Source organism: Rhagoletis zephyria, unplaced genomic scaffold (genome assembly GCF_001687245.7).
Source record: "Rhagoletis zephyria isolate East Lansing unplaced genomic scaffold, Rhagoletis_zephyria_1.1 Rzeph_scaffold_01265, whole genome shotgun sequence".
NCBI classification, from domain to species: Eukaryota; Metazoa; Arthropoda; class Insecta; order Diptera; family Tephritidae; genus Rhagoletis; species Rhagoletis zephyria.
The window spans coordinates 126,108-137,383 of record NW_016158349.1 but is presented as its reverse complement, the minus strand read 5'-3'; the positions used below and the strand labels follow the sequence as shown (position 1 = coordinate 137,383).

At 33.4% G+C, this 11,276-nt stretch overlaps 1 protein-coding gene across 1 annotated transcript; it reads right to left on the bottom strand.

Moving 5' to 3' along the window:
* Nucleotides 1-568: 568 nt before the first annotated feature.
* Nucleotides 569-10,724, bottom strand: LOC108363388 (gustatory receptor 5a for trehalose-like). The gene is made up of 9 exons (XM_017616738.1): nt 10,681-10,724; nt 9,190-9,308; nt 8,818-8,886; nt 4,473-4,664; nt 3,648-3,842; nt 3,265-3,536; nt 3,058-3,212; nt 882-1,134; nt 569-646 (listed from the first exon to the last, which is right to left on the bottom strand). The coding sequence occupies exons 1-9, from the start codon at nt 10,722-10,724 to the stop codon at nt 569-571; spliced, it is 1,377 nt and encodes a 458-aa protein (XP_017472227.1).
* Between the last annotated feature and the right edge of the window lie 552 nt (nt 10,725-11,276).

Below are 11,276 nucleotides of genomic sequence, written 5' to 3'. Positions count from 1 at the left end.
AGGCTCACTGCAGAAGAGTGTGATGTCAGTTAGGGAGGTAAGCATATACTCCGATGGCTAGGTCGCTATCAGGGCCCTGAACGCGAGATCGGTAAAGGAATGTCTGACCTCTCTATCAACCGCGTCGGAGTACTTCCGGCCACAATGACATTGCGAAAAACTGCATGGCTGATGACCTGGCAAGGGAAGACACCCTTGAAACATTGTTACCAGGCATGGAACAGCTGGAGACGCCTCTTTCCTCCTTCGGTTCACTCTTGTACGGTTGGGACTCATATAACTTCAACTAGCGTGAGGGCTAAAACTAGATTGCAAGATCTTTCTGGCCTAAATGATCTCCAATTATACCCGTAAGGGATAAGTCGAGACTAATCCCCATTAGTACCCGTATGAGACTAGTTGCGACTAATTAATGCCCAATTGTACCCGATTGAGAGTAATCTCGGAATACTCTCTTTAGAGATTAGTTGTACAATTTTTATCAGGGAGTTTTATTACACAAATACAAGTACTATAAAGAGTAAAACCATTGACTCTAAACATTCGAACTAAAAAATTATAAACAAAGTCAATTACAATTCCATAATTTTTGATCTTCGTGAAATTGTATAAGCACCAGCTCATAGGTAACGATTGTTCCGGCGACCTAAAAAAAAATGGGTAAATAAAATTATTAAAAATTTTTTTTCTTGAATTAAGGTTAAGATTCATGCCCTTATTTATTCTTTGAAAACAAAATAGATTTGAAAAGCTCTATGAAGTAATTTTATCATACAATTCTTCCATTGCTTTTTTCTATTTATAGCATTTTAGATCTATTTTATTTTTTAAGATTTAGGGTAATAAGGTTCATATATGTACATATTTATGTAAGTTCTTACTGTCAACACCAGTCCCCTGGTAACATTAAAGTATTGTAGTCCAGTCAGCGCCACTGTATCCATAGCCAGCTCGTGCGCAAATCGATCGACTTCCGCGTTATAACCGTCTTTGGGTACTTGTTTTATCACTTCCAGTGGTTCGCGCGAACGATCGTTGACCTCAGCGAGATAAAGTGAAACAGCCAGTGTTCGACCCAAGAGAAAAAATAGTGAGGCATAGAAGTAGACTAAGTGTGCTACAGATGGCATTTTGCTGGCAACGAAAAAAGAAAAATAACACTGTAGGGAAGTTAAAATGCTACAAAACAAAAAAAAATCGCCGAGATGCCTTAACTTAATTTTAGGTCATGGATTACGGTTCTGTATACCGTTTTTCTAGATCAAGTGCTTTTTCAAATATATTGTCAATATTAATTTGCATCGTCAATAAAAAAAATTGCAATCTATAATAGAAAAAAATTTTAAAGTAAAAGATTTTTTGTCAACTTAAAGCTGTGTCCCCACAGTGTAATGAAAACAAATGAATTCGCATCAGCGACTTTTTATTCGTCCAATAAATAAATATCTAAATACATACTATGGTTAGGGTGTATCACTTAAAAACGGTGCGGTTTTTCCACCGGAATTAAAAAATATATTACTTTTTAAAATCTTCGACAAAATATTTCGGAAAAATTATAGGATTTACGCTAGATTGGTTTGAATATATGTACATGATTAAAAAAAATATATTTTGAATAACAAATTTTTTATAAACACAGGATTTTTCGAAATATTTTAATGTGGGCCCAGCTCAAATAAATCTTAATATTATTCCGAAATATTTTAGCGGAAGGCTTAAAATATAATACATTTTTTGATTTTTGATACAATTCAAAATATAACAAAAAAAACAATTTAAAATATAATATATTTTATAATGTTATAATTTTCATTTTTTTGTTTTATGGAGAGTGGTGCATCCTGATGCACATCAATAAAACTCTTAATTTTTTTAGTGTCTGTCTTCTACGCTACGTTTTAAAGATATCGATTTTCGAAAAAAAAATCCTTTTTTTTAAACTCGTAATTTTGTGAAAAATGGGCTGATTTAAATCGTTATTTTTTTATTTTTTCCTCTTTGAAAACATTATTGGAATATGAAATCTTAAAAAAATTTCTACAAAATTTTCAAATTTTTAATTTTTTAAATTCGTTAAAATGACAAGATTTTTAATTAGTTTGCAGTTTGGTAGTCCATGTTATTCTAGGATAATCAAGTGCAAGCTTGAAGTAGCTGAGACTTACCATTGATTTTTGGTAATTTTTTTTTTTTTGTTGAATGGGTTGCCCTTTTTCGTCCATATAAAAAATTTTCAACATGAGTTTTTGCATGGAATATTGCCAAAAATCAATGGTTAGTCTCAGCCACTTCGAATTTTCACTTTATTATACTAAAATTGAATCGGTTATAAGACTACTTAAAAAGCTTGAAATGAGTAACCGTCTTTTAGAAAATACTTTCATCGATCAGTACGTGTTTTATGGAAATCAACATTTTATATTAAAAATTTGAAAATTATATAGAACAAAATGTTTCGATTTTATATTCTAAATGTGTTTTGAACAATAAAAAAAATAAAAAAAAAACGGCTTAAAACGGCGGAGTATAGTGTTAACGACCGTCCTACCGTTAAGGGAATAGTGGAAGCGAGACGCTGCAAGGATTGGCGACTCCATGCATGTATACACAGATGGATCAAAGCTCGATGGTAGGGCTGGTGGCGGCGTATACTCCGAACATCTGGGGATCTCTCTCTCAGCTCATTTCAGGTGGAACTAATGGCAAAAGACAAGGTCAAAAAATGGTAAACTGTGAGGTGATACCCCAAGTTGATATCTAAATCTGCCCTGACAGCTAGACGGCATTCAAATCCCTCAAGAATAGTCGACAACCTCCATGGTAGCGAAGCTACTCATTCCTGTGAGACCTACTGAAGTACCGAACGACAGATGGCACGGCGAGTACTAGTCAGTGCTTGGATTTTAAAAGTACATGGATTATAAAGGTTTTGGAGACCAATTGACCTAGTATTAAAGACACGCTATCATAAATGGCCAAGCTTTTATTCTACATAGATATGTATGCTGGAGATCTACAATTTTTGTATGTTATTTTTTTTAGAAATTGACTTACTTCATGCTTTTGAGCAGCTGTATGCAGACGAAATAAAGATTATTAGCAAACGAAAGCATAATTATGCCAGATACAGCAGCATCCACCTGCTCTATCAGATCACAAATAAGGCGATATTGCAGGCGTGTACGTGTCCAATATGACTCGGGCATAACCTGAAAATGAAGACAAATGAAATTGGCAAATGCATAGTTCATATGCTACTACCTGCCCTCTTACGCGATGCAGACTGCTCTGCACCTGTCCGAACAACGACGACAGTCCGATGCCTATTATCATTAGGAACACATCCATGTAACTCCAACCGAATGTCATCAGCACATTCAAAATTTTTCCAATCCATGCCAGCCAAGGTGAATAGTCCAAGACGAAAAAAATTTGTGAAACAACCGACATGAAATAAGATTCGATGGGATCGTTACGAGAAGGACAATAATTGGCAAAGTGAATAGCTGAAATGGTGCTTAGCAGGTGTTCAGCTGAAATCACAATAAATGAATGCGAATTAACTGTAAAGTAGCGTTTTTCAAGCTATTTTATTGTTGTTGGTGTTGTTGTTGTTGTTGTTGTTGTCGTCTTAAGTAACTTACTCAGCGACAAAGTCATCAGCACAAAAGTCACCTTGTGAACGCGCACTGACAATGCCTCACGCTCACGCCACGTCTGATGTGGTGGCAGCTGGCGTTCCACACGTTGCCACTTTCGCATTAACTTTGGCCATTTGGCGGCTAAGCGCAAAAAACCAATTGAAGCCAAAAGTATATTGGCATGAAATATCAAAGGTTCTAAATATGTATTTTAGAATGGCAACAGGAAAGTAGAGGAGCAATAGGGGGAAAACATGAAAGTAAAAGAAAAGGAAAAAAATAAAGCAAATTAAATGTAATAGAAAAATAAAAAATAAAAATAAAAAGGAAACAAAGGAAAAAGAAAAGGAAAAGAAAGAGTAGAAAAATAAAAATACAAACAAACGAAAAAGGAAAGAAAAATAACAAGACAAGGACAAAGAAAAAGGAAAAAAAGAAAAAAGCAAATGGAAAAGATAAAGTAATAGTAAAAGGAAAAGAAAATTAAATACAAAAACAAAAGCAAAAAATTAAAACAAAAAGAAAAAGAAAATTAAAAATTAAAAAGTAAAATAAGAAGAAAAAGAAAAAGAAAAAATATTACAAAAAATAAATAAAAGGAAAAAGAAAAATAAAAAGAAAGAGAAAACAAAAGAAAAAGAAAAAGAAGAAGAAAAAGAAAAAGAAAAATAAAAAGAAAAAGAAAAAGAAAAAGAAAAAATAAAAAGAAAAATAAAAATAAAAAGAAAAAGAAAAATAGAAAGAAGAAAAATAAAAGGAGAAAGAGAAAGAAAGTAAGTTAACCATGAATCTTCAATAGGCTCTACACAGTGGTAAACGTTTACCTACCGATGTTTCTCACATCCAGCACACCTTTTACGACCATATTTACGGTTAGTCCGGTATCAGCGATAGTAATCAATGTATACAATATGCAATACCAGGTACGAAAGCTCTTCCAGCAAAAAGATAATCCTTTCGGCGTGTCAGCAAGTATGCCACGCACTGGCATCAGACAGAAGCACTGAGCAATAACAAGCACTAAAATTAAATAAATTTCATTTATTCGTATTTATGTACATGCATAGGTACATATTGATGGTACTCTGCAATAACGATACAACTCCAAACTAAAGATAAAACCCCTTCTACTCTTAAGAGGTTCATGTCTCTAATCCTTACCTAGTCCATGTTTAATCCTTACTCAAGTAATAGCATTAAAAGCTTTTTTGGAAGTTTTGAGTTATGTCTTTATTGCAGAGAACCATCGATATGTGCAACTACTCTATACAAAGTATATAAATGGTGGGTCAGGTGCGTAAATATGAATATTGGAAAAGAGCTATACGTAATAAAATGGTATGTGCGTCAAAAATTTTACATTGGCTATAAATGCGAATTATGTTTGTACGAGTACTTTAAGGGCTTATCGTAGTGCGAAATGCAAACAAAATTTTAAAATTTTACGCACATTTTAGCATATGCTCATAGGCAAACACATACATAAATAGCTACACATTGACGAGCTAACATGTAATGCAACCCTGCAGTGAAAGCCGGTTTTACTGAATTAGAAGCCCACTAGTTAACTTTTCAGCTCAGCTCAACCAGTCCGTATTCGATCTTTTTTCCATACCAGCAACTGATGCTGTAATACGAAATCAAAATTTCTATGTTATTTATCTACACCGACTGGTAGAATAACTAGTAACTAGCGTCAATCCAGTTGACAGAGAAGTCTAGGCAACAACGCCAAGCGGACTCGAAACTCCGAAGCGATGGTCTCCATGCGACTCCACGACCAACATTCGCTAGAAGACAAATTAATTGCGACTTTATTTTGGGTTTGGCAATTTGACGACGCTAGTCAGATAACCGAAAATCGAAAGCCTGTCTGTTGGTGGACAGCTGAATAAGGTTGCCTACGAACTTAAAATCCAATAAAGCAGAAAGAAAAAAATTAACAAAAATAAATTCTGTTTCACAGAGTTTTGTAGCCAATTGCAAACAGTTTGAAACTAACAAGCCTCTGCGGCTAATGGTATTTTGAATATTTCCATTAAAACCGAGGCAGACAAATCCCCGTTAGCATTCTCAAAAGTGGGCATCACCGGAGAAAAATTTAATAGATTTTTAACGAAAGTGGTAAAAAGTGAATTTCGTGTGCTGATGAAGCATTGCTTTTTGCGTAAAAAGTCCTTTAGTAAAACCAATCAAAGCCCTAATATATACTATGGCGATTCCGAACTATCAAATTCAAGGATTTTAAAAGTAGTTTAGTGAGTTCTGTCGTAATCGTACCAGCCCAAGTATCGAACGTTCTGATCGCCCAAACGAGATCATCGCGCCAGAGATTGTCGATAAAATCTTTGAAATAATAGCCATCATCGATTCGCCACTTCTCTGTTCGCTATGTTCCGGTCCCTTAAAGAAGAATTTTACATGTGACAACAATAACAAAGATAGCTAGCACGGATAGACGATAGCGAGTCGCTAACTGTTGGCGAATCGATGACGGCTAATATTGGAGGACCGGATATTGAAAGTGTGTGTGTTGGCTGAGTCTTTAAGAATCTCAACTTAGTGGGTGTATCAAACCTTACGTGAATATTTGGATATGAAAATGGTATCTCAGCGCGAAGGGGCCCGCGCTTGCTCACACAATATTGAAAATTTTATGTCATGTCATGAAAATATAACATACTTATGAGAAATGCCATCTGTGTGAAAATAGTGTAAAGACAAATAAGCGCGGGCTGCTGAGATAAGACTGTCTTAAACACTTATGTGTATGTAAGTAAATTTACCAAATTTTATTTCTGAATGCCATCCGTTAAGGGCTACTGCAAATTAAAGTGTCATCAACATAACAGACATTACATCTAGCAGAAAAATAATAATATACATCATATTCCAGATAAAATACAAGAAAGAGATATTTGCATGAAACAAAAAGTATCGATTTATAAAAAATAATTACAAAACATTTACATATATTCGAAAATATATAAAGACTTGCTGCGAAATTTATAATTTTCTGTAAGCTGGATATAAGAAGCAACTTTTTTACCAAAAGTTGTTATTTCGATGAAATATATATTTTTTTTGTTACATTTCAAATCGCAGCTGCGGGCGAAAACCAATTCACCCATGAGCACAAGTAGATGAGATGTGTGGAGTGCAAATTAAAAAAAAAATCTCTTGTCTTGCAGACAGACTTTCTTTGACGGGATTAAGTAAGAATTACCTACATATATACATATATATGTATCAATAATATACAAATCGATTCGTTGAGTGTGTATGTATATTAGGGCGGGTCAATTTGTATGGTAGATTTTTTCGACTACGCGCGTATAGCACAGAAAGATTCTACGAATAATTCTAAGCGAATTTGTCGAAGAAAAATTGGTCTAAAATATATTTGGAGGTTGCCAAATTGCGAAAATAATTTTCTGAACATTTTGCTGTAGTGTTGCAAAGTGCTTAAATTTTGTATAAAAAATGCTTTAAGTAAGGAGTTTTATGGCATGCGGAATCTATTTTTGCAATTATCTTTTTCTTAAAACTTCCACCGAGCGCTCTGGCGAAAATTTTCATTTTTTCTTCGAAACCATTTTTTCGGAATTTGGCAAACTCCAAACTGATTTTAGACGAATGGTTTCTTCAGCAAATTTGCTTAGAATTAACCATAAAATCCCTATGCTATACGCGCAGGTAAAAAATAAATTGACCTGTCCTAATGTATGTACATTAGACAGCATCACCAAAAAAGTTGAAGTTTTTCCACCGGGATTACAAAACCTATTATATTTTAAGGCGTCCACCAAAATATTTCGGAAAAATATTAAGATTTTCGTGAGTTGGGCCGATTTGAAAATACCTCAAAATATAGAGTTTTTTATGAATAAAAATAGTTTCTTAAAGAAATTTTTAATAAAAATTCCCTCAAATGACAAAACAGATTAAGCTTAAAAACTCTGCATAAAAATCTTTTCAACGGAATCGTAATAATGAGATTTTTGATGCTATTTTTTACTTTTTTTTAAGGTTGGTTTACGAAAAACTTGAATAACTGGGCCAAAACTATTCTGATGTAGACTTATGGGGTCTCAGTAGAAATATATTTTCCCACTGGTTTTACTTTAAATGAGTTTATTGGCAAAGATAAAAAGGCTGAGAAAATACCTTTCCAATGATACCTCACCAGTCTCAATCGGAAGAGCTTAGGTTCAGATATTCAAGTTTTTCTTAAACCAGTCTTTGAAAAAAGTTAAAAAAAAACAGCATCAAAAATTTCATTATTACGATTCCGTTCAAAATTGTTTTAAATTTTTTATGCAAATTTTTTAAGCTTAAACCGTTTTGTCATTTGGGGGGATCTTTTAAAAAAAAAAATCTTTAAGAAACTATTTTTATTCATAAAAAAACTCCATTTTCGGAGGTATTTACAAATCGTTCCAGCTCACGTAAATCTTAATATTTTTCCTAAATATTTTGGTGGACGTCTTAAAATATAATTGATTTTATAATTCCAATGGAAATACAGTACCGTTTTTTTTATTTTTTGTATGGGGAGTGATGCAGTCTAATGTACATACATGTATGTGTTTACCAATGTTTGCAACATCTGTCTCTTCTGCTGTATTTATTTATGCCTTAAGTAGAGCAAATCGTTTTCGTAGTCTGAAATTTTTCGTTAAGTGAGTACAAATGTTTGTATATAGAAATTGTACCTACATCAATGTCAATTTCAATCTGTTATGACACTTTGGCATCTCTTTCACATACATGATTCGCTGGCTATGCATGCGAAATAAAACAATCTTAGGAAACGTTATGGATTTTAATGCAGGGTTTATTTAAGGTTAATTTTAACTTTTTTTACATACAAAATTTCTTTAAAGAACGGAATGAGGCCCGCTCCATTTAAATAAGTACAGCAATTTCGATTTTTAAGACAAGTGATTGAAAGGGATAGAAAACTTCTTATGGTTGATTTTTTTAGCTGATATAAATATTTCAGTAAAAAGTAAAATTCCCCTTACTAAATTCATGTAAAAAATAACAAAAATGCATTTATTGTTTAAACAATTCAAATAAATGGGATGATTTTAATTACAAATTAATATAATTTGGTATGAATTTATGTGAATACAAAAAAAGAGCAAAAAAAAGTTAATAATTAACTCACCCGGTCCAACCGCCTCATGAAAGCTGCCATTATGCAGGAAATCGGTGCGTGTGCCGCGTCGGATGCCACCTAAAATGGAAAAAGTCATTCCATGCAATAAAAAAGATTTAACAGAGGAGGGTAATCGTATAAATCTTAAGTGTTTCAGGTGAGCACGCGCAGTAAAATTGAGCCGAAGTGAAATCGTAAAATGTCCATTTTTTTAACTGTTTTTCGTTTTCTCAACCCTTCTTTTCTGCTATTACTTTAGGCAAATTGGCCAGACTGCTATGTTTGTATGTATGTACTAACAGGATTTTTGTCGCATTGCTTGTGTAATCTGAATAAACATTTAATTTTTTTTTTTTGCAGAAAAAGTATTTTTTAACTTACGGGTTTTCCAGTTTCGACACGTTTCCTCCTTATACGCTTCCTTCGTCTGCTGCTCGCTTTCTTTATTCATTAAAATTGTGGTTTGCCTTTGTGACGGTTTGCGCTTCAAATGTATAGTTCTGCTAATTATATGAGGACGTCTTCGACAAGATTGCAGTTGACTTTTTTGTAATAAGCGTTGAAGGCACTTCCAAGGGATTTGTTTAGCAGATTTTGTAAAGTGTAAACAGAAAGAAAATGTTTGACCAAATTAAGTGTGTATATTAGGAAGTATTAAGTATCATTTAAGTAGATGTGGCTAACAATTATTATTAATTAAAACCACGGACTACATGGTATTGGCTCTACATGGTATTGGCTCTACAAGACCGTAGTCAAACACATTAGGTTTCATGGTGCCCTCGTCTGCTGAAGCTCACTTGAAGAGGCTACACAAACTAAGCTTGGAGCACGTACAATGGTATGTCTAAGTTGGTATTAGTGGGTCATTACGGACCACCCTTGGCATTTAAAGTAATGATCAAGATAGTGACTGTCGCCATTGCAGGCAACACTGCCGCAGCTGGAGCAGCTACTAGGTTCAGAGAAACCGATTGGTTGACCGTTTTAAGGACGGGACAATCTGGAGTTCTAGGGGGATTTCGATTTCATTCCTGGTCGCATAGATTACTGCAAATAATCCCGGGATTTGTAATTTGCACTGATGGCAATAATAGAAGATCCTTTCCTTGACCAGTATTGAAAATATTTGTTTTTTTTTATTTAAAAGCTAATATTTTTTTATAAATGTCTAGCTCATTATACATATAACACCGCGCGATAGTAAATTTTAAACACAAATATCAATATATTCGCTAAACCATGGGCCAAATATAGTAAAATTGCGTTTTTAGTTTTTCACTCTGACTTCAGTAATTCAAAAAATATTTTATGGAATTTAAACAGATTCAAGTTTTTTGCGCAGAGGGACTGGTAAGTATTGAAAATGTCCTTTGAAAATTGCATCCTTGAAATTTCGCACTATTTGTTTTTGAAAGAATTATGTGTTAAGGACTTTTATAAACTCAATAACATCCTCGAATTTCGCCTTTATAACTTTTTCAGCTTAAAAAATTACTACTCGTCCTTGTGAATCCAAAAAATTTATTTTTTTTAAATTCTAAAGAAATTTCCTCTTGGATTTGGTACCCATATTTTTATTCTATATTGCATTGAATTTTCTTAATTATTTTTGGAATTAATCATATCTTTGAAATTTCAAAGTCCTTTAAATTAAATCCTGATGTCAGAGGGAAAAAACAAACGCCACTTTAAATAAAAAGGTTGGTTTCAAACCCACTTATTTATTATTTACTTTATGGTAGGAGAGCTTCGCAAAAAAATATAGGAGCATTTTTTTCGATTTAAGTTGTTTTAAAGTAATGAATATCTAAAACCGGGATCGTAAAAAGCTGAAAAATTAACGTCCCTAATATAAGTACACTCACTCACCTGCTGTTTTCCTCAGACTGTTTTGATTCGGCAAACTGTTTCATTTTTAATAAAATATTCCTTATTTGCATTGGAAATCTGTCGTACAAATATAGTTTTACCACGCGCTAGAATTTAAAAAAGCTAATCCATACATATAAGGGCTGTTCAGGATATTATGCAAATGGTCTTGGATTTGAATTTGTATTTCCATTGCCGAATTTTATGCATTTATTTTTGTGAATTTACAAATGCACCAAAATATGCAAATGCAAGATCCTGAACAACCCTATAATAAAATTGTAACAATATAGATATTATAGATATTAAAGAAAAACTAATAAGTGAGAACCAAGAACAAATCAACAATTTTTAAAATTTTTGTCTTCCTGTTTGTTTGTTTGTATGCGCATCACTCAAAAAATTATGCATGGAATTGAATTCAGTTTTTAGCGATATATTGGTATATATGTAGGCCTAAACATAGCTAATGGCTCTCGGCAAACATTTTTTTCCAACTCCGAAGGCCGTAAACAAAAGAGGGCGTCCATGATTGAGGGATGGCGAAGGAAAGGAGAGATTAAACAGAAAACCAGTATCTGAAAAATCCAGAAAAC

Excerpts from the sequence above, each read along its gene's own strand:
- LOC108363388 (XM_017616738.1), bottom strand. The coding sequence starts at position 10,724 with ATGAAACAGTTTGCCGAATCAAAACAGTCTGAGGAAAACAGCAG. Across the intron at positions 9,309-10,680 it reads CAGTCTGAGGAAAACAGCAG|AACTATACATTTGAAGCGCA; the intron begins GTGAGTGAGTGT and ends TATAATTAGCAG. Across the intron at positions 647-881 it reads CCAGGGGACTGGTGTTGACA|GTCGCCGGAACAATCGTTAC; the intron begins GTAAGAACTTAC and ends ATTTTTTTTTAG.